Source organism: Chiloscyllium plagiosum, chromosome 13 (genome assembly GCF_004010195.1).
Source record: "Chiloscyllium plagiosum isolate BGI_BamShark_2017 chromosome 13, ASM401019v2, whole genome shotgun sequence".
NCBI lineage: Eukaryota > Metazoa > Chordata > Chondrichthyes > Orectolobiformes > Hemiscylliidae > Chiloscyllium > Chiloscyllium plagiosum.
The window spans coordinates 53,009,094-53,033,133 of record NC_057722.1 but is presented as its reverse complement, the minus strand read 5'-3'; the positions used below and the strand labels follow the sequence as shown (position 1 = coordinate 53,033,133).

The 24,040-nt window shown below is 41.4% G+C and overlaps 1 protein-coding gene across 3 annotated transcripts in view; it reads right to left on the bottom strand.

The window, feature by feature from the left end:
- Nucleotides 1-11,722, bottom strand: part of LOC122556327 (mucin-2-like) — a 29,718-nt gene extending 17,996 nt beyond the window's left edge. For all 3 annotated transcript variants that reach the window (XM_043702955.1, XM_043702956.1, XM_043702957.1), the window contains exons 1-2: nt 11,593-11,722; nt 825-950 (exon numbers count right to left, since the gene is read on the bottom strand). In XM_043702955.1, coding sequence (XP_043558890.1) covers nt 825-950; nt 11,593-11,671 — 205 coding nt within the window. In that variant the 5' untranslated portion in view covers nt 11,672-11,722. The remainder of the gene's footprint in view (nt 1-824; nt 951-11,592) is intronic.
- Between the last annotated feature and the right edge of the window lie 12,318 nt (nt 11,723-24,040).

The window sequence follows — 24,040 nt, the reverse complement described above, 5'->3', positions numbered from 1 at the left end:
CGGTTTGATTCCAGCTTCGGGCAACTGTCTGTGTGGAGTTTACACATTCTCCCTGTGTCTGTGTTTCCTCCCACAATCCAAAGACGTGCAGGTTAGGTGAATTGGCTATGCTAAATTGTGCATAGTGTTCAGGGATGTGTAGGTTAGGTGCATTAGGGGAGAAAGTGAGGACTGCAGATGCTGGAGATCAGAGCTGAAAATGTGTTGCTGGAAAAGCGCAGCAGGTCAGGCAGCATGCTGCCTGACTTGCTTCGCTTTTCCAGCAACACATTTTCAACGAATATAGAGTAGGGGAATGGGTCTGGGTAGGATACTTTTCAGATGGTCAGTATGGACATGTTGGGTGAAAATGGCCTGTTTCCACCCTGTAAAGATTCAATATGTAGAACTTTGGGAAGAAATTCATTTGAAAATGCTGTTTCTTTATGCTAAGCATGGAAATGATATAAGGCTGCAAATTTAATTACCTTTGTGGGCTTGAATTTTGAGAGTAATGAATACCTGGATTTATTTAAATCAATGACAAGATTTTGCCACAGATTTTTAAACAAGGCAAGTATTGGTTTCATAAGCCATGTGATATCTGAATTCATAAGATTATCTAATGAAGCTGCTTAAACAAAACTAAATATTAGCATTCAAGTACAAAATGATCTAACTCATGCCCTTCCTATGTGGTGTGATGGTATTTTGTCAATCAGAATGACCTGTGTACTTAAGTTGTTATGTATTCCAGACGATGAAGCAAGAAAATGTAATCATTTTTAATTCAATTATAAACTCTGGCATGAGTTGAATTATTGCTGTTGTAGTTGTGAACTCACATGTTACTGGCTGAGTTGTGGTGTCAGTTGTTGGTTCTATTATGGATATAGAGATTGGTGTCACACTCGTTGATTGTACAACTGTTGAGGTCTCAGCAACAGTAGTTATAGAAACATTTGATGTAACTGTGTAAACAAAATCAAAAATTAAATCCTGAATTATAACTGAGGTTGCATTTTACTATTTCTATCCAAAAGTAATATTAAGTCTGGCATAATATCCTGATACAATATTGCCATTTCAAATCAAGAACCCTTTCCATAGTTAGGATGTTATGTACTGCTGAAAAGGAAGCATGCTGTTAAGCTTTTCTAACTTATACTCATCAGGACAGAATCACAAAAAACATCAAATCACCAAAGAAACAACAATGTGCTATCCTATCAATACCTGTGCTGATGAGTGCAGGTCAAGAAGTAAAAGCAAGTCAGCTAATCCCACTGGTGTGCCTTTTCCCCCAAAACCCTGAAGCTGCTTTTCCCTTGCTGAAATATCCAGTTTCTTTTTGAATGCCACAATTCAACTTGCCTCTATGACATTCCAAGGCAGTACATTCCAGATCCCAATCCTGCATATAGAAAATGTTTATCCTCGTGGACAAAACATATTAATGAATTTGATGAGGGAATCAGATGTAATATTTCCATGTTTGCTGACATCACCAAACAAGGTGGGACTGTGAGCAGACAGGGTGGTGTTAAAACAACTTCGCGGTGATTTAGATAAGTTGAGTGAGTGGGCCAATATTGGGGCAGATGCAGGAAAATGTGGATAAGTATTCAATCATCCACTTCAGTAAGGAAAATCAGAATATAAGACCTGGAAATGTTAACCTTATTGGGTTAACTCAGTATTTAACCAGGATAATTCCAACTCAGTATTTAGCCAGCCAACTACCAATAACAACTGACCCCTTCATAATTGCCTGTAACTCAGCTACAGTCCTTATGTGACTAAGCACAGCCCCTCAAACTGACTACGGCCTAATCTGACTTGACTTGAGCCAGCTATCAATCCAACCATCACAACCACTCCCACATGACTCTTCCTGATCTTATTGCCCCTGGCCAAAGTACCCACCTGACTTCGAGTGACCCAGTTACTCCTTCTGTTTTTTTTTATTTGAAGTTTAAAGAATTTTGAATGGGCACTTCCATGATGAAGCACACTCTCTTGTTTATTTACTCTGCACTGCAATGAAATATTCTGAAAGTCTATGATTGTCACATCAGCTTCAAGTACTAAATGCATCACATTGACTGTACCATACAACATTCTCTGTCAAGAACAATTATACTTAAACATATAACTCTTCATGCATCATTTACCATTGATTTTCTTCAGACAGAATAAGTTTGCAAGTATAAAGAACAGACAGTTTTATAGAATGAGAAGGGAAAATGGGGACAAAGAACAGCGTGCAACAGGGACAAGAACCACTGACGTGGTATTCTAAATTCTAACTATCTTCTATTACCTGTAAGTTCCTTTACAATGTAGTTAGTATCTAGCTGAGAAATATACCATCATTTCTTCATTGTCAGTGGTTCAACATTTGGGAACTCACTTCCTATCAGCACTATGAGTGCATTTATATGGCATAGACTACAGCAGTCCAAATTGTGCTCCATCATCAACTTCTGAAGCGCAATCAGTTCAGTGGAAGTGGGATTGAGAGAACAAAGCAATGGGTTCAGCACTAGAGAAGATAGTCACTTTTAGGAGAGGTTTGGCCAGGAAGGTGAGTGAACAGGAGATCGAAGCAACCAATGAGATGATCACAAAGTCGCCCGTGAACATCTCACAACTATTGTTGGAGATGAGGTGGGGGGGGGGGGGGGAATGGGGGGTTTACAGGGGATGATTTGGATTAAGTGTGATGCTAGAATAGTGAGCAGATTTTGTAAATAAGAAAAACATGTGAGACTTTGTTTCAGGTGGTTCATCCAGATCTGAGGTTTTGGTCAAATCTGTCATCCACATTACCCTTTTCAGTCTGTGTCATGTGAACTAAGAAGCAGAGATGAGGGTGTACTAATGGAATGATGAGAGAGAGAAATGCTTTTATTGAGGGCATCAATGGAGGCGAAGGTACAGTTGAGCAAAACAATAGCTGCAGAAATGTTGAGGCATGCGAAGAGCCAGAGGCTAGATTAGATTACTTACAGTGTGGAAACAGGCCCTTCGGCCCAACAAGTCCACACCGACCCGCCGAAGCGCAACCCACCCATACCCCTATATTTACCCCTTTAACCTAACACTACGGGCAATTTGGCATGGCCAATTCACCTGACCTGCACATCTTTGGACTGTGGGAGGAAACCGGAGCACCCGGAGGAAACCCACGCAGACACGGGGAGAATGTGCAAACTCCACACAGTCAGTCGCCTGAGTCGGGAATTGAACCCGGGTCTCTGGCGCCGTGAGGCAGCAGTGCTAACCACTGTGCCACCGTGCCGCCCGGCTATGTGGCTATAATTTTGTAATGGTAACTGAATTTACTTTTTTGCAGAGACAGGTACAGAAAAAGATGGGATTGGGTTTGGGGAAATAAGTATGGAGTAATAGAAGAAAGTAATTAGAGGTGGCTTTATCTGAAACTAATTCAATGGAACTAGAAATAAGACACAGTTTGGCACAGTCAAGGGAGTTTGAAAGTTTACATGAAGGGAGAGCCATAGAGAAGGAAAGAAGGCAGTGAACCCAGGAGGAGAACATGAGGAATTGAGTTGGAGTTTCAAATCCTTGAAGAGAAGGAGCTGTTGGCACAGAGGCTAAATGAAGAAATAAAGATTTATTTTATACGGTTGGGAGGGTGTTGGGAAACTGTGATTTTTAAAAACAAATGAGAAAAAGGAATAAGATAAGTGAGATGTACAAAGGAGGAGAGCATACCTGAGGAGAAGGGAGTCAGGTCATGGTGTAACTTAGTGATGAACACTATTTCGCCACCACGACAAACTTGACCGACTCTTTGCTGGAATATGAAGCCAGTTTGGCAGGTTTTGTTAAAAAAGTTTAATTTCAAATAGATTTAAACTAAGTAATTTTAAAACTTTTTTTGGAAATTCATCTTCACTGAAATACTGACCTCAATGCAACATAACCTCCCAGATACAGTTTTGAATATAAAACCTCATTTAAGAAAAAAATGGATGCTGCACAATGGGTTTGTTTCTCTGGGTCGATCAAGTGAACTTCGCCATCTGACATTCATAGAATTGCAGAACCACAGAACTATCACAGAAGCCATGCAATCTATTTATCTGTACTCCCTTCAAATGAGCATCATCATGTTTACCATCTGGTGATGCCGTGTAAAGTAACCACAGTAAGGCAAACCAAAATTTGTCAAACTATGAAAAATAAAACAAGAGGATGAATTAATTGATATTTCTCCATTGCAAGAATATCTGGGTAAAATTTTACCAGGCCATTAGAGGTGGAATTGGAGTCAGAAATGAAGGTAGAGAGGGTAGAGAGGTTCTGTGTCAGGCAGGTTCCCCGACACCTCCACATACCCATAGCCTTTTGGGTGGAAACATTTTTTTTCCAATCCCCTTTAACCCTTTTGTTCCTTACATCAAAGCTGTGCCCCCTGATTACCGATCCTCTCGGTAAAAACAATGACTGCAGATGCTGGAAACCAGATTCTGGATTAGTGGTGCTGGAAGAGCACAGCAGTTCAGGCAGCATCCAAGGAACTTCAAAATCGACGTTTCGGGCAAAAGCCCTTCATCAGGAATACTGATCCTCTACTCAAGGGCAAAGTTTTACCTATTAACCTTGTCAATGCTCCTCAGAATTTTGTATAGATCCCCTTCAGCTTTCTCTGCTGTAAGGAAAACAAACCCAGCCTATTTGGTTAAAAATCACCCAACATCAAGTTATAGTCCAATAGGTTTATTTGGAAGCACTAGCTTTCGAAGCACTGCTTCTTCATCAGGTGATTGTGAAGCAGGACCATAAAGCACAGAATTTATAATGAAAGATTACTGAAATGATATACTGAACAAACATAGATTAAATCTTTTATCTTCTACAATGGGTCTGCTGGTTTTGGTTCTTTAATATGCAAATCCCAGAACTTCTTTTAAGTCACATTCTCAAGACAACCCAAGGTTCTATAACAAAAAGTGCCAGCTCAGCTCCGACAATATTTTAAAGGTGTGAGGTTAAAAGTCGGTCTGTATCCCAAACTTGATTCAGACGGTTCCATTTCTAAAATGTGAAATATTATATGGATTGACTGCCTGTCTGTTATGAATTTTTGAGCAAATTAGTTTATATCTGCAAATGCAAATTCACCCCATAAATTTATATCTGTGTGCACGTGCAGGAGAGAAAGAGACAGAGTGTGTGTGTGCGTGTGTGTTTGAGTGCATGAGAGAGTGTGTATTTGCGTGTGTGCAAGCTGGTAGAGTGTGTGTGTGTGTGAGTGTGATGGAATATAAGCCTGTGAGAGGGTATGTGTATGGGGTGTGTATATATGTGTGTATGAGAGAGAATTTGTGTATGAGAGAGGGTCTGTGACATTGTGTGAGTATGTACAAATGTGTGTGTATGTGTGTGTGAGAGAGAGTGTATAGTGCAGTTGGGTTCACTGTAATGTGACATGAACCCAAGGTCCAGGTTGAGGCCATCCTCATGGGTACCTGTCCCCACGCCTGCCTTGGAGGATGCTCATCCAAAGATCCGAGGCCAAATGTCCCTGACCGCTGAAGTGCTCCCCAACTGGGAGGGAGCACCCCTGTCTGATGATTGTTGTGCGGTGTATATTCAACATTTGTCATAGTGTCTGCTTGGTCTTGCCAATGTATCATGCCACAGGGCAACCTTGCCTGCAGTGTATCTCATATGTAGCTCAGATGTTACGTTGCAAGCAAGGATGCCCTGAGGCATGGTACATTGGCAAGACCAAGCAGATGCTACAACAATGGATAAATATACATAACACAATAATCACCAGACAGGGCTGTTCTCTCCCAGTCAGGGAACACTTCAGCAGTCAGGGACATTTGGCCTCGGATCTTCAGGTGACCATCCTCTAAGGCAGACTCTAGGACAGGCAACAACGCAAAGTAGCTGAGCAGGGGCTGATGGCCAAGTTCGGTACCCATAGGGATGGCCTCAACTGGGACCTTGGGTTCATGTCACACTACAGGTGACCCCACTGCACTATATACTCTCTCTCACACACACTCTTACATACTCATACACGAACACAGACCCTCTCTCATACACACGGTTTCTCTCATATGCACACACATACACCCGCCACACTCACACCCATGCACGCACCCTCTCACAGGCTTATACTCCATCACACTCACACGCACTCTACCAAGCTTACACACACTCCATCACATGCACTCACGCACACACTCACATGCACACATGTACTCTGTCTCTCTCCTGCATGCGCATACAGATATAAACTTGTAGGGTGAATTTGTATTTGCAGAATTATGTTCGCAGATATATTCTATTTTGCTGAAAAAATGCATAACCTACAGGCAGTCAATCTATATAATATTATGTAAGTTTCACTTTAGAAATAGAACCACTCTGACTCAAAATTGGGATACAGACAGACTTTAACCTCACACATTTAATGCATTGTCTGAGCTAAGATGGCACCTTTTATTATAGAACCTTGAGCTGTCTTGAGAATGTGACTTAAAAGAAGTTCTGGGATCTACATATTAAAGGATTGAAGCCAGCAGATCCATTGTCGAAGATGAAAGATTTAACCTATGTTTGTTCACTATATAATTTCAGTTGCATGACACTGTAATCTTTTGTTATACATTCTGTGTCTTATGGCCCTGCTTCACAACCACCTGATGAAGAAGCAGTGCTCTGAAAACTAATGCTTATAGTTGGACCATAACCTGGTGTTGTATGATTTTTAACTTTGTCCACCCCAGTCCAACACCAGCACCTCCAAATCATGACCAACTTATCTAGTCTTTCTTCATAGCTGAATCATTGTAGGCAAGCAACGTCCTGCTGAATCTCTTCCATCTCTGGTATAATTATCACTGTCTTTAGGATAATCATATCCTTCCTATAGTGTCGCTACAGTACTCCATGAGTACTCCAACTGTCACTGAACAAACATTATGCACAGCTCACACTGCCCCAGCAGGGGGTGCTGCCCAGCGCCACACTTTGCATTCCATTCCAGGCCAAGCAGTAGTGCTTGGTCTCCAGTTACCTTAGAAACCCCTCATCACTGGAGCAAAACCTTGCGCTGCTGAACCCATCAGGTAGCAAGTGTGCAATGGTTTCCCCACGTCCACACACTCAGGATGAAGTTTGGGACCTGAAATGTCAGGACTCTTATGGATAATCCTGTCAGTGACAGACTAAAACACTGCTCTACTATCGTTGCCTGGGAACTTAGTTGCTACGATATTGACATTGCTTCCCTGAGTGAAACCCGGTGGACAGGGGAAGGGCAACTCAGAAAGCAACGTGAGGGCTACACTTTTTCTGGAAATGCAAGGCTGAAGAAGAGCACCACATTCCTGGAGATTTCACCATCAAAAACAAACTGATGAATCAACACACAGACTCCCCCTGCAGAACGCCCCATGACTCACTGACTCATCCTTGTTCAGAACCTAAAAGCATGGTGCTGGAAAAAGCACAGTGGGTCAAGCAGCATCTGAGGGCTTATGCCTGAAACGTCAACTCTGCTGCTCCTGGGATTCTGCCTGACCCGCTGTGCATTTTCCAGTGCCCTGCTTTTCAACTCTGACTCTCCAGCATCTCCAGCATCTGCAGCACTCACATTCTCTGACTTGCTTGGAACCTGGATGTCACAGTATTCAGAGCAAATGCAGTAATGTTTGATGCAGCAGCTGAGAATAATTCTACTCCAGCCTTGACCAATCTCTCTCTCACACGGGTCCTGCAGCGGACAAACTAATCTTTCTTGGTGACTTCAATGTCAGAGTCAGCAAAAGTGCAGACTTTTGGATGATGTAGTCGGAGAAGAGGGGGTAGGGAAGCAAAACTCCAATGGCACCCTGCTCCTGACCGAATGCCGAGAACACAACCTCCTTATGACAAGCAAACTGTTCCCTCAAAAGGACTAATACAAGTCAACATGGCAACACCTGAGCTCCAAACACTGGCACCTCCTTGACAATGTCATCATCAGAGCAAGGGATTGGAAACATTTTAGAATCACCCACACCATGACAGGAGCTGACGACTGCTAGATGGACCATTGCCTAATTCGAGCCAGAATCCACATAAAGATAGCCCTGCCACAACAGAGACAAAGAACAAGTGCCGCAAGAAGTTCAACATTGAGGCAGTCAAAGGCTTGGAAAAGTTAGTGTCATACAACCAGCCCCTTTCCCCAACCTTAACGACCCTTGGCAACACCAAGTCGCAGGATTCCTCCAATAGTCTCTGGTCCACCCTCAAGCCCACCATCATCACTGCCTGCAACATACAGTCAGACACCTAACCAGGAAACATCAAACTGATTTGACAAGAATGATCAGGAGATCCAAAAACTGATAAGCTGGAAGAGCATGGAATGTCTGAGAGTAAAACAACAACCACACACAGAAGAGAAAAGTCAGGCCTGTAGGCAACTCGACACAAAAGTCAAAAATAAAGGACTAGTGGGGGTGGAGTAAGCTCTGGAAGCACAACGAATGGCAGACAACCATAACATGCAGGGTTTCTTCTGTGCTGTTAAGGCACGGTGGCACAGTGGTTAGCACTGCTACCTCACAGCGCCAGAGACCCGGGTTCAATTCCTACCTCAGACAACTGTCTATGCCGAGTTTGCACATTCTCCCCGTGTCTGCGTGAGTTTCCTCTGGGTGCTCCCATTTCCTCCCACAATACAAAAATGTGCAGGTTAGGTGAATTGGCCATGCTAAATTGCCCATAGTGTTAGGAGAAGGGGTAAATGTAGGGGAATGGGTCTGGGTGGGTTGCTCTTCAGAGGGTCAGGGTGGACTTGTTGGGCCAAAGGGCCTGTTTCCACGCTGTAAGTAATCTATGTAACTGCTTTTGCACTTTTACATATATAATTAGGACAGTGGGAAATATGAGGAGTAACTGAATGTAATAAAGGCAGCACATGGAATACAATGAATAACAGAATTCAAGCTGTCCTTGGAGATAAGCATGTCTAGGACAGACCTGAAGAACAATAGCAAGTCACTTTGTAATGTGAATAAATAGAATGCACAAGAAGATCCCAAAGCCTAGAGACGATAGTGTCTGTTAAACACCACAAAATCATGGGGGACCTGGGGCTGTCTTTTGGCATGTCAATCATTGATTAGGTGTCTGATAGGATTGGGTATATGGATTAAGAGGGAAGGACATAGTGACCAAATTGCATGTGATCATTGTAACTCAAAATGTATAAGAATACTTTTTTTTACTGTAAAATCAGAGTGTGTCATTGATCTCTCTTCCAATGTGAGTTAAAGATTAGGTGAATAATTAAGCTTGTACATTGAAGCCAGATTCAGGGAAGATCCTTTGGCCGTCTCCCTGCATTAACCAGTTTCTACATGAATTAAAGTCTTTCACTCGCATGAATCGTGCCTGCCTCCTGAGTCTGCATTCCCAGTCAGGTGCTACCTCCTACAGTTGTCAATCAACTTAGTAGCTACAATCCACATCAAAGTTGTCCCATCCATTAGTAAGCCCCCCACCCCCCCAAACAAGGGAACTTTTGATGTAATTCATAGGCTGCTCCACACCTCTAAAGGAATGAGAGTGTGAGATGAAAACCAAGAAAGAGGAAAGTCCAGAATAAACAGGAGGAACTGAATGCACTCCCCACTGAATAACATACAGCAACCCACATGCAGCTGGCTTCATTTCACCTTGAACAAGTTATATTGATACAACTGAAGTGGTCTATCAAGGCAAATAAAATATGGTGAACATGCAAAATTGACCGGCAAGGTAACACCAGCTGGTCCCTCAAGCCTGACACACTCTCCTGGCATTGTTGCAACTGTACAGCACATTGTTTAGGCCACTCTTGCAATACTGTGTGCAATTCTGGTCTTCCTGCTATAGGAGAGATGTTGTGAAACCTGAAAAGTCATGAGGGGCATGGATACTGTGAATAGCCAAGGTTAGGGGAGTTGAAAACTAAAGATTATATGTTTAAACTGAGAGGGGAAAGATTTAAAAGGGACCTAAGGGTTATCTTTTTCCTGCAGAGGGTGGTGCATGTATTGAATTAATGCCGGGGAGATGGTGGAAGCTGGTACAATTATGACATTTAAAAGGCATCTAGATGGGTACAAGAATAGGAAAGGTTTAGAGGGATATGGACCAAGTGCCAGCAAATGGGAGGAGATTAATTTAGGATATTTGGTCAGCATGGATGAGTTGGACTGAAGGGTCTCTATCTATGCTGTACATCTCTATGACTCTATGACAAGGATCCTCACCTTTCCCCACGTCCCTCCCAAAATCGCATCTCCTTCACAAGCTAGTTGAACCTAATGTTGTAAATGCAAGTTATACCAGAATATTGTTATGCTGGAATTTCCTGAGATGTCAGAATTGGTAGGTCTTGCACAAATAGGCAGTTCATCAAAGAACTGGGGGGAAGAAATTATACTTTGAGCTGTTTGGGCAAATAGAAATTCAAAATTGAGGATGGGGACATAGTGTACACCTTACGGAGCTGTGGAAGCTCATTGACCACCTGAGTCCAATTATATGCAGGTCTCTAAATGAATGAGTAGCCCATGTACCTGAAGCATGTATAATATTGCTTTACAAAACTGGGGTTCAGGAGTCAGTGAACCACTGTGAAATGCAGATGTGACTGCTGGTGAAACCTTGAAAACAACTGTAAAACATTGTCAAAGTAATGATTCTGTTGTCTCTTCCTGGTTCCAGAAAAATATTGTGTGTTGTGCCAAACCTGGGCTCACAACCTTTAGCTTCATATCCCACGCCAACAACCCGAAACACCACTGGGAGCCCAGCCTGAAAGTGGTTGGATGTTGGAGCCCTATCATATATTTCAGACCCAAACCAACAAGCTCTATTTGCTTGCCACATTATTTAAGGTTTCCATACAAATGAAACTTCATGCAGCTCACTGAGCAATTCCACTGCTGGCGTGTTACCTGTTCGGGCCACAGTCTATTTTTTCCCCTCATAAATCTATTGTGGATAAAATAAATCCATGTCAATCCATTGTCTGAAGCAACTGCTGCTGGAACTCACCATCACCTTCTCAAGGATATTTGGAGATGGACAACAAATTCTGGCCTTGCCAGCAAAGATCACGCTCCCATGAAAGGGTAAAAGATAGTGAAGGTGGAACTCAGAAAGAAATCAACTTTGTCGAACAAATAAGGGGAAGTTTTCAACATGATATTTACAGCAAAGATATGTTTTTGCTGAGAAACTGACTGCCACATGTACACATTTACAATTTAATTTTTCAATCCACTTAGTTTCTGTTCACCTTACAGAGAGTGCATGTTCTCCTTCAGACACACACATAATCCAAGCCTAGGAGCTTTCAGGCACAGGTTAGCAATAGCAAAACTTAAGAGACCTTTGCAAATGTTCACAAAAGTTTAACCAGCTAAAATCACGCATCTTGCCAGAAAAGTGCAATAAAATATAAAGAACATATTTTTCAACATCTAATACAGTCAACCCTTGATTTTTAGTTTCATGTGAAACTTTTTTATATCTCAGCTAAAACTGATCACTGACAACAAAGATGCCCGGTTTGTTTACCTGTTGTATTCTGTCCATGAATCAAGTCACTGATTACCAACAAAAGAAAGGGATATGTCCACACTGCTGCTCTCCCCATCGCGCTGGCTCCCTTGCACCTTTGGACAGAATGCTATTGTAGTCTTCATTAATTTTCTTAAAGCAAGTGATTCAGTTTTAGTTTGTTAACAACCTTCAGTCTCTGTGAAAACTCCTCCCTCCTCTGGAATTTTTCCAGTTGTGATTTCTTTTTCTGACACTTTTTTCCGGGTTAAGTGAACTTCTCGTATTTCAGAGGCAATCTTTTCTACCATCGCAGTACGTTTCTGATGTTTATACTTTGTTATATATACTGAAAGACTGCAGAGAATGTAGAATAGTACACACATGGTAATAGAAGCAAATAATAAACCTTTGGAAAAGATAAAAGATAAACTTTATGTAAGATAAATGAAAAGCATGCTAAATTTTGGCCATAAGTTGGTGGGTTTGGAAGACTATGTTTGTGCAATATTAACATGGAGGTGAGAGGATTTTATGGAGCCTGCTTCTGTGATATGTGTGATTGTGGGGTGACTTAACTCGGTGGAATTGTAATTTCCTGATGACAGGTTGCGCTGCAGAGATGAAGCCAGAGGAATGTTTGCAGCACACCAAGCAGTAGGAACATTCGTATTTGTAATACATTTGTTCACCATGAATACTCATCAAAGCAAAACTACTTTTAATTGTCACATACCTTCAAGATTAAATCAGCGGTGCATGAGCATCTTGTAACATCCTTTTTAACCGTCATTTGACGATGCCTTGCACAAAGAAGGGGGTGCAAGAAAATAGCAGCTTGCCTGGAGATTCAGGACTGGGAAAGATGACTTAGTGGGGTGTTTTGGAATGGTATCGGCCTCATGGAAGAGTGGAGGAGGGGTCTGGGGAGGACAGAGAATGGGGTTAGCAGAATGGAAGTGTGTAAAGTGGTGAGCCTGGCATCCTGAATGTGGTCAGGAATGATGGGGTCAGTCTTAGAGTCATATAGCATGAAAACAAACCCTTTGGTCCAACTTGTCCATGCTGAGCATCTAGCCTCAGACAACTGTGTGGAGTTTGTACATTCTCCCCATGTCTCTGTGGACTTCCTCCGGGTGCTCCTTTTCCTCTCGCAGTCCAAAGATGTGCAGGTTAGGTGGATTGGACATGTTAAAATGCACATACCATCACAGGGAGGTGTAGGTTAGCTATGGGAAATGCAGGGTTACAGAGTTAGGATAGGATGGGGTGATGAGTCTGAATGGAGAGTCCTTCAGGGAGTCCAAGTGGACTTGTTGGGCCAAATGACCTGTTTCCACACTGTAGGGATTCTATGATTCTATGACCAAGTTTCCCAAATAAACTAGTCCTATTTGCCTGCGTTTGGCCCATATCTCTCTAAACCTTACCTATTCATGTATGTATCAAAATACCTTTTAAATATTGTAACTGTACCTGCATCTATCACTTCCTCTGACAGTTTATTCTGCATATGCACCACATACTATGTGAAAAAGTTGCCCCTCGGGGCCTTTCTAAATAATTTCCTTCATCTCAAAAGTACGTCCCCTCGTTTTCAACTTTGCTATTCACCTTATCTATGCTCTTAGTGATTTTATAAACCATGATAGAGCCACCCCTCAAGCTCCTACACTCTAATGGAGAAAGTCCCAACCTATCCATCCTCTCCTTAAAACTGAAATACCCTAGTTCCCAATAAAACACTTGTAAATCTTTTCTTCGCCCTCTCCAATTTTATAATATCCTTCCTCCACCAGGGCAACCAGAATTGTCCAACCGTCCTCACGAACATCCTCTACAAACACAACATGATGACCCATGTTTAACTCCTATACTCACTACTCTGAGCAACGAAAGCAAGCAAGCTAAATGCTTTCTTCACCACTCTGTCTACCTATGATGCAACTTTCAAGGAACTATGTACATGCAGTCCTAGGTCTCTCTGTTCACCAACACTCCCCAGACAATCAAGTTTTAAAAAGCAGTGGCTTAAACCATAGTATCAATATTATCCAAAAGAACAGTGCTCTCAGTTGTTAGCTGGTGACATTCTGACAGAACTTCGAGTTCACTGGCAACATCTCAATTATGAGAAAGTGAGGACTGCAGATGTTGGAGCTCAGAGTCGAGTGTGGTGTTGGAAAAGCACATCTGGTCAGGCAGCATCCAAGGAGCAGGAGAATCGATATTTCGGGGATAAGGCTTTCATCACCCCCAATATCTCAATTATACCTACTCAGACATTGATCTTGGCAATGCTCTTTTGTAATGCGAAGGAGGAAGGGTCACAAAACCTGCAAGATCACCCATGTCCCCACAATGCTCCAAGTATAACATTGGACCGTAACAAGAAGATTCAATAGAAGTGAACAAAGAGGCTTCTTTCACAATAAAGGAAATAACTTCCTTCAATGAATACCAACCATGAGGTGTACATAATTTTATATCTCTTAGCTAGAGATATAAACAAGTAACAATGATGCACATGTGTTTAAAGTGAAACTAATGAAGCGTGAAATATTTGCAAGTGAAATTTAATTTTGAAAAACACCCATGTCCCTTTGTGCTCTCCAGTCTTTTGTTAATGCTGCAGGATATGTTAGGTGAAGAGTCTCTTTGACCAGAACGCTCTTTGTTCAGCTGCATAGGATGTAACATAGTCATGTGATGGGGTTTCACCAATGACAAGCTTCAATAAATGGAACACCTGTTTCATGCATGCAACTGTTAATTCGAATGTTAATTATAATCACATGAGAAACAGCAAAATGAAAGAAAGTTGAACTGGTTCACAATTCAGGATGTGACATTGGGAATGTTCTTTTTAATTCACTCATGGGACATGGGTGTTACTGGCTGGACCAGCATTTATTGTCTGTCCCTGGTTACCCTGAAGAAGGTGATAGTGAGCTGTCTTCTAGAGTTGCTGCAGATAAAGAATGATGTGCTATTGACAGAATCCCAGCCATGATGATAATACTTTAATAACATTGCAGTAATATGACTAACAAATATTCTTTTAATATTTTATAACAAACTGAGAGGTGTTGTAAAGATTTTGGCATCCAATACAAGAAGTTCATCTTTTTTTGCTATAACCATAACTCGGGGTGGAGCATTGTGTAACTGTGTACTTACCTCAATTGAAATGTCACCAGTGGAAGGAAGAGGCTTAGGGCTTTTGAATGAAGCCTGGCCTCATTCAAATCCATGACTAAAGTCCCACCCATTCTGCACAGAATAAAGATTATAACTATTGAGGCCTCTGTTTCCTTTGGTGGGGTGGTGGTGGTGGTGAGGTGGGGGGCACGGGGTGGGATGCAGAGGAGCACTGACCCCAAAACAAAATAAAAATATTTGATGACCATCAGAAATGGACCACATAGAACAGTACAACACAGTACAGCCCAGAATGTTATGCCAAGCATTTATACTAATCTAAGATAAACTAATCTACACACCCCTCAATTTATTGCCATCTATGTGCATGTCCAACAATCGCTTAAATGTCCCTAATGTCTCTGACTCTGCTACCACCGCTGGCAGTGCATTCCACGCACCCACCACTCTCTGCATAAAGAACCTTCCTCTGACATCTCCCCCCAGCACAAATTCAGTCATTTAGTGGGTTGGCTTGGGAAATAGACTGAATCATCATTACTTGCTCAAGTCTCCTGTTTGAAATTGCAGTCATGCCCAATAACATCCTGAGGCCAGATATGGATAAGCTAAAGAGGAATCAAAAACTTGATAAAGAAGGTGGAGATGAACAGAAGGGAGGAGCAAATTAAAACAGTATCAAATAAGAGTATGTTTGCACTTACTGTATCTGATGAATAAATAGGCTCAATAGATCTTACATGAGATGTTGACGGTGTCAACCTTTCTTTACAAGGGAATCCTGGATTAGCGTTCTGAGCTGGGGTTACATACTGCTGCAGGAGACTTGGAGAAGATTTCAGAAAGTCCAGGAGTATCATGTTTCCACAAGTGTCTATGGACGCCAATTTTAATATAAAGCAGAATGATACCTGTTTCAGATGGCTGGGCTGCTCTCTCATTTACAAGCTGCCTGAAATTGTGTCAGACAGATCTTGTGTATCCAAGAAGTGGTGAGGTGCACCAAGACATTCCCAATTTTCATTTGAATGGATAGCCAAATGTTGAATTTCTGCTCTCCATGATTTTCTGATTAATTGCCAAATTTTGTGAGATTCTACTAACAGCACAAAGATGGTAAGTTGTTCCATTATTAGCTTGTAGGTTGGTTTGGATTGTCCCATTGGTAATCTTCCCTTTTCCCTTGTGTATGAGTTGTTTGGCATAGTCTTTGATACAAAGACTCTGTGCTATATAAGTTCTCATTGTTCAATGCCAGTTGCAAAATTGATGTGGTGGAGCCAGTGTTGGACTGGGGTGGACAAAGTTAAAAATCACACAACATCACGTTATAGTCCAACAGATTTATTTACAAGCACTAGTTTTTGGAGTGCTGCTCCTTCATCAGACAACCACCTGATGAAGGAGCAGCGCTCTGAAAGCTAGTGCTTCCAAATAAACCTGTTGGACTATAACCTGGTGTTGTGTAAGTTATAAGATTGCTCTTTTGTGTTCTTGTACATATCACTGCCTTCTTATTTATCTTGCAAATTTATTTTTATAATGCTTCTATCCTTATAAATGTGTCCCACTCACGCTTCTTAACAATTGAATCCAACAATTTTATTAATTGTTTATCAATCAATTAACAATTCTATTAATTAGGATCTCTTGCAATTTGAGTCAGTGTAGGAAACTCAGTGCTTCTTTGAGCTAGTATTTCTTTATACCCTGTTCTTACCCTTTATCCTGAGATTTCCAGCTATTTATTGTAATTACTCATGATTCTAGTTCATTACCTTCAGTAACTGCTCAAGTGTGTGAAAGCTATTTGCTTCAGGGAGTGAATGAAGGTGATCAGATTTTGTGATTCCTAGAGATTGTATGGTTGAAACCAGGTTATTTTTATTTTAATAGCCTGGTGGTTGAGAGAGGGAGGGAGGGACTATAACTGAAGAGTGGTCATACCACATATCCATGTATTCTTGGAAGGGTTTGTTGGAGTTTAAATAAGAGAAAACAATTGTAGCATCACTACTGTCAGCTCAGCTCAGATCTGGTAGTGAAATCTAAAGCAAGGATTGAAACCAGGCACATTTCTCCTTTCCATGGTTCAAAAATGCATTGGAAGGTATACCTATCAAATGCGTAATCGGAAAGAGCACATTTTACATGATCATATAATCGGGTTATTCAGCCTGTTCCACCATTCCAGATCTTGGCTGACCATCTCCTCAAAGCCATTTCCTAATATTTACTTCACATCCCTTAATGTCATTAATCTCCACAAGCCTCTTGATTTCTGCATTGAATCTCCTCAGTGATTGAGTTTCCACAACCTTCTTGGTTAGGGAATCCCAAAGAATCTGAGTGAAGAAATTCTGATTCATTCCTACTGTTCCTGCTGTTAGCGCAGATGAAATGATATCAGTCCGAGCCCAGAGTGCGGTTCAACAATCGGTAACGTTTATTGATGCAGTAACACCGGCGGAGACCAACCGAGGTCCAAATCTCGGCTGTTCTGCTGTTCCCGCACGCTGCTACACATTATATACCTTTCTTTGTCAGGATGTGAGGATTTTGAGTATGAATGGGATGATAGTCTCCCCATCATCGCTGGAGTAGATGCAAATGGTGGGTTTCCTGCCGTCCCAGGAGAGTTGCAGTGTACACACAATAGGGTGCTAATTGGATTATGTAAACGGGTCCGGGTACTATCTGCTTGTCTCTCTCTGTGAGGGCTGTGGGCTAGCACCCCCCTTTGTTCCCTTGGGGTGCTGGTGTGTATTAGTCTGTTCGTTCCTGTCTGGTGGATGCCTGTCCTTTGTGTCAGGATAAATATGGGTGTGTTTCAATCAGTCTCTTGATTTGATTAGGAGATGGGTTTCCATATTAATTAGCTCCGGAGTTTCGGTCTATGAGTCATGGTTAGTGTCTGGCCTAGTGTGGATTTGATCTGTCCTCTGGCTCCCATCTCCCGGTCACGTGGGCGGACCGGCAGCTGCTGAGTTCTGTGGGTTTAAGCTGCGGCTGCCGTTTAAAACACAAAATTAATTCCTATAGTTTTACCGATGTAGGCATAGTCCCGTGGCAAATGCGGGGCAGCTCTAATGCCCGCTTGCACTGCAATGCCTTAATGTTGAGATTGTCTCATGCTTCTAGAATTACTATTTGCCTCCTACCTGCATGCACACAGTAAGAACGTTGTATGTTTTAAAGAGATCACCTCTCATCTTCAAAACTCCAAAGAGTTCAGGTCTAGTTTTTTGAATCTCTCCTCATAAAACAGTTCCTTCATGCCCAATCTCCTTGGAATGAATATCAATGTATTGTATTTCTATTTGCTTGCTGTACCTGTATGACTCATACCCTGCATGCACCTTTTACTGACTCATAGACCCCTTTAGATGCCTACACGTTTTCAGAAAGTTTGAAAATATTGCAATTTACATTCCCATCCAAATAATTTACATAAATGGGAACAGTTGTGGACGTCGCACTGACCATTGTGGTATACTGCTGGTACAGCCTGCCATCCTGAGGATGCCCCATTGATTCACATTATCTACTTTTTAACTATTAACCAGTTCTCCATCTACATTAGTAGATTTCCCCCAATTCTTGTCCTTTAATTTTATTCACTAACCTCCTACGAGACCGCTAAAGGCCTTCTGGATAACAGAACACACCATATCACTGGATCTTCATCATCTATGCTGCAAGTATCATTCTCAAACTCCATGTTTGTCAAACATAATATCTATCTCATAATTCCATGTTGACTTTGTCCAACTTTGCCATTTTTTAAATGTTTATTATCACTTCCTTTATAACATATTCTAACATTTTTCCTCCTCCTGACATCAAACTAACCCACTGATCTTCTTCATCCTTTTGTAAATAGCAAAGTTACATTTGTTACCTTCCAGTCAACAGCAAACTTTCCAGAATCCATGGAATTATGGAAGATAACCATCTGTGTGTCCATTATCTGTGCTGCTGTTTCCTGTAAAAATCTGAGGTGAATCTCTTCTGATAGATTGATCAACCTTCAATCCAGCTAATGTTTCAAGTACTTTTTATAAATGAGATACAGGCATCACAGGCTGCACCAGCGTGTATTGCCCAAACCTAATTGCCTTTTGAATTGATTGTTTGCTGAAGCTATTTCAAAGAACAGACTCCGTTAAGAGTCTGCAACATTACAATGAGTTTGGAATCTCCTGCAGACCAGACCAGGTAAGTTCACTGTCCGCTATGGTGGAATTCAAAAACATATACCTAGACTTTTAGTCTGGAGCCTGGATTACCAGGTGAAAGTGAAGACTGCAGATGCTGGAGATTAGAGTCGAGAGTGTGATGCTGGAAAAGCACAGCAGATCCAGGCAGCATCTGAGGAGCAGGAAAATCACACTTAGGGCAAAACCCCTTCATCAGGGAGGTCCAGTGACAATATCTCTATGCCACTTCCTTTGCTAGGTCATACCTTGGTTGCAATCCTTTTGCTTATCATTATTTTTTGGCATTCATATAATCATTGCCCGTGATATAATGCACTCTTTAAAGTATTTCATTTGTATCGTGATTCACCTTTCCTTTTAGATGTTTGTGCCTCAAAGGAATGTATATCTGTTGTTAACTTGGTGACGTTTTTTTAACTACCTTTAAATCTTTTAATGCATTTTCCTAATCCACTCCAACCAACTTGCCTCTCATCCACATATAGATTCCTTTATTCAAACTTAAGACCTGGTTTCAGAATGAACTATGTCACATTCTGTTTCACTTTATTATTATAATCACTATTTTTCCAAAGGCCGCTTTACACAAGTTATTAATTCGTTTTTAATCATTGCAAAATACCAAATCTAAAATGGCCTGATCCCTAGTTGGCTCCTCAACATACTGTTCCAGTAACCCATTTCGTAAACACTCCTGGACTTCAGTGCTAGTACTGGCTTGACCCAGCTGGTTTGCAATACGGAGAGATGCCAACAGTTCAATACCGCACTGACTCAAGTTACCATGAATGACTCTTCTTTTTAACCTCTTCTCTTATCTGAGATAAGGTGCCCCTCAGGTAAACTATCACCAGTCTGGTAAAATTATAGAATCCCTACAGTGCAAAAAAGAGGCCATTCAACCCATTGAGTGTACAAGAAGTGTCCTAAGAGTATCTCACCAGACCACCACCACCAACACCTCCACACCTTCTCCCACCCAACCCCAGTATCCAAAGCAGAAAACTGAATGAGATTGCCTAAAGAGACTTCCGCAACACCATTTGCCTTGTTATCTTGTACGGTCTGGTGGTCACCCATTCCTTATCTGCCAACGCAACTTTAAGCGGAAGTGTAACTACCTCTCTCAATGTGTTATCCACATAATTCCTCTGCTTCACAGATGCACACGCTATCTCCAGCTGTGACTTGAGTTTTGAAATGTGGAGTTCAAACTCCACTTATGCAGATAGTGAGACTTCTTGCACATGTGTTCATCTGGAACAGATGGTGAATCTACATCTTCTCACATACCATATGCTCTACATTCTACTTGGCCAAACTGCCCGACCACATTGTTATTGTACACACTATTTATTACAAGTTGAATAGTTTATTAGTAACGCAACAATAGCTTCTTTACTGCATTGGCGTAGGAGCCAATTACTGGACATTGAAGAAAGTAAATAAAAAGATTTAAAAATGCAAAATAAAATGTATCTTCTCCCTTTGTCATCCAACTCACATTAACAGAACTCACTCTGCATGAAATCTGCACTCCACTTGCCGGCTGCACAGCAACCTCTATATGTATACTGCTTGTAGTTATTGTGCGAGAACAGGACTGAACCAGTTTATCAAATTAACTAATCACCTCCTCCTGTGGAGATTGATTACCTTGTCTCAGGCTGAAAGAAAGGCAAACTGCAGCCTTTATTCATTTTGTTTGTGTTCACTTTTGCAGACAGTCATTAAAAACTCCAGTTTGCAAGTATCGAATTACTTGCCTTGACATAAAGGTCCTATACTGCAACATGACCACCTTTGGATTCATTGGAGTGGGTACTGGAGACAGACGAGGGGTGATCTAGAGGGGTATTTAGATGAGATGGTAGCTAAGGACAGGTAAACTGTATGGCCTGATGTTTAAACAGACTCGGATGAGCTCTATGTGAGGGGAAATGTAAGCCATGCTCCCTATCAGCTGTGAGCAGAATGGTTTTATGGTTATGGTGCCACAACACTGCCAGTGAGGGGCAACACTGATTGCCAACATTTGATTGAGTGTATACCACCTTTTAAAGATGGTGCAAACACAAGAAACATGGTCTTTCAGTGGTTATCTGTATAGTATTAAATAGTTCTGGGAAAATAGAGGGAAAATCGCACATGAGGGACACCACAGAAGTGGGTAGGTAGTTAATGAGGCAAAGATGCAGCAAGAAATTTCACTAGGCCTTGTAACAAAAGCCCTCCTAAAAAATTTGATCGCAACTGACACTTAACCGAAGAAATGTAAAATTCAGACCCACATGTTGCACTGTACGCAGGAAACAGTTTCCCTTCCATCCTACTGAAAACAGCTTCGCCTAAATCTAGAATGTCAGGAACTGTTTTGTGTTTCTCCCTTCTAAAAATTGCTTTGAACTTGATCACATTGCATTTGCTACTAAATATTCGCACACCTTTAGACTGTTAATTAAAGCTGACTTATTGCTAATTTAGTTTAGTGCAGTGAAAAGTTTTGTTTTGCTTGCAGTACAGACAGATCATAACACACCAAGATGTGTTGACTGTTCATTGGATGATTGAACAGTGAGGAATACAAAATTATGGCTGCAAAGAAGGTGCTCAAAATGCCAGATCAACATTAAATTTAAAATTTGTGAGGTCCATTCAGAAACATTGAAACATGGAAGATAGGAGCAGGAGGCCATTCGGCCCTCTGAGCCTGCTCCACCATTCATCATGGTCATGGCTGATCATCCAACTCAATAACCTAGTCCTGCTTTCTCCCCATAACCTTTGATCCCATTTCCCTCCAAATGCTGTATCCAATCGCTTCTTAAATACACCCAATGTTTTGACATCCACTACGTCCTGTTGTAAGGAATTCTACAGGCTCACCACTCTTTGGATGGAGAAATATCTCCTCATCTTCATCCTAAATGATTTACCAAGAATCCTCAGACCGTTACTACTGATTCTAGACACACTCACCATCGGGAATAAATTCCCTGCATCTACCCTGTCTGGTTCTGTTAGAATTTTATAAGTCCCGATGAGATTACCCTCATCCATCTGAACGCTTGTGAAAACAATCCTAACCTAGTCACTCTCTCCTCATATGTCAATCCCACCATCCCCGGAATCAGCATGGTAAATATTCGCAGCACTCCTTTGAGAGCAAGAGCATCCTTCCTCAGAAAAGGAGAACAAAACTGCACACAATAGTCTAGATGGGCCTCACCACAGCCCTGTATAACTACAACAACACATACCCGCTCCTGTACTCGAAACTTCTCGCAATGAAAGCCAGCACACCATTTGCTTTCTTTTCTGCCTGCTGCACCTGCATGCTTACCTTCAGTGACTGGTGCACAAGTACACCCAGGTCCCACTGCACACTCCCCTCTCCCAATTTACAGCCATTCAAATAGTAATCTGCCTTCTTGTTTTTGCTTCCAAAGTGAATAACCTCACATTTATCCATATTATACTGCATCTGCCATTGATTTGCCCACTCACCCAACCTGTCCAGATCATACCAAAGGACCTCTGCATCTTCATCATACGTCACCCTCCCATCCAACTTCGAATCATCTGCAAACTTTGAGATGTTCGATTTTGTTCCCTCATCCAAATCATTAACATACATTGTGAATAGTTGGGGTCCCAGCACTGATCCCGGTGGCACCCTACTATTTACTGCCTGTCAATTTGAAAAGGACCAATAATTCCTACTCATTGTTTCCTCTCTGTCAAACAGTTTTCTATCCATCTCAATACACCTCCTACAATCCCATGCACTTTGCATAATATTGCATAATAATCTCTTTCGTGGGACTTTGTCACACATTTTCTGAAAGTCCAAATATACCACAGCGACTGGCTCCCCTTTGTCAACTCTAATAATTACATCTTCATTGAATTCCAACAGATTTGTCAAGCATGATTTCCCTTTCATAAATCCATGCAGACTCTGTCTGATCCCATCACTGCTTTCTAAAGTCTTTGATAATGGATTCAAGGTTTTTCATGACTATCGATGTTAGGCTTGCTGGTCTGTAATTCCCTGGTTTCTCTCTACCTCCTTCTTTGAATACTGAAGTGACATTAGCAACCCTCCAATGCAGGGTTGCTAGTGGAGGGAGTCTTCCAGAGTCGATAGAATCGCAGAGTCTATAAACAGTGGAGTCAAAGCTGTTCTTGAACCTGTTGGAACATACGTTTAAAGTTTTGTTTCTTCTGCCTGATGAAAGAGGTTAGAAGGATTATATCTAGAGTAGGAGGCATCTTTGACGATGTTGGCTGCCGTTCTGCAGCATTGAGAAGTGTAGATGGAGTCAGTGGATGGATGATTGGCTGGTGTGATGGTCTGGGCTATATTCGCAATTTTCTGTTGTTTTGGACCAATGGCTAAAAAGCAGCTAATACTAAAACAGTAATGAAATCCATAACCACTGCTGATAACAAGTTTCATTCTACATAGTGGTATAGAAAATAGGGAGCACAAAAAATTATATTTAATACTGAGTTGATAATGTTGTCTGCTTCATAAAGCTTTAAAGGAAACATTTGGAGAACAGGAAAGCAAGAGAATGGAAAAGATACCTATATCAAATGGCACTGGGAAAATACCAATGCCAAATGACTCTCAGTGATGAGTTAATTCACTTTAGGAAGAAATAGTTTTGCAATGAGTTAATCAACTACTGTCAAACCTGATGAATCCACAGGCATTTCTAGAATGTCCCAATTACTCACCTGTCTTTAGTACAAATGGAATGAGGAAATAAAGTATGACTTGCTGATTTGTAAAGAGCCAAAGATAAGGGAAAAGATAAGCAAAATTTCTACAGTGCTGGATAATTTCACAGTTTAAATAAGGATCACCTGAATAAATTAACTTAGGAAAAGCACCAATGACTAGAAAATATTTTGGTTTTGTGCAACAAAAGTAAAAGCCATTGCGTGTTATACCAGAAGAGCTTTGGCATGAAAGATAAAGAACTAGACCTGTACAGTGTTTTCAATATAATGATAATTTTTAGATTAGATTACTTACAGTGTGGAAACAGGCCCTTCGGCCCAACAAGTCCCCA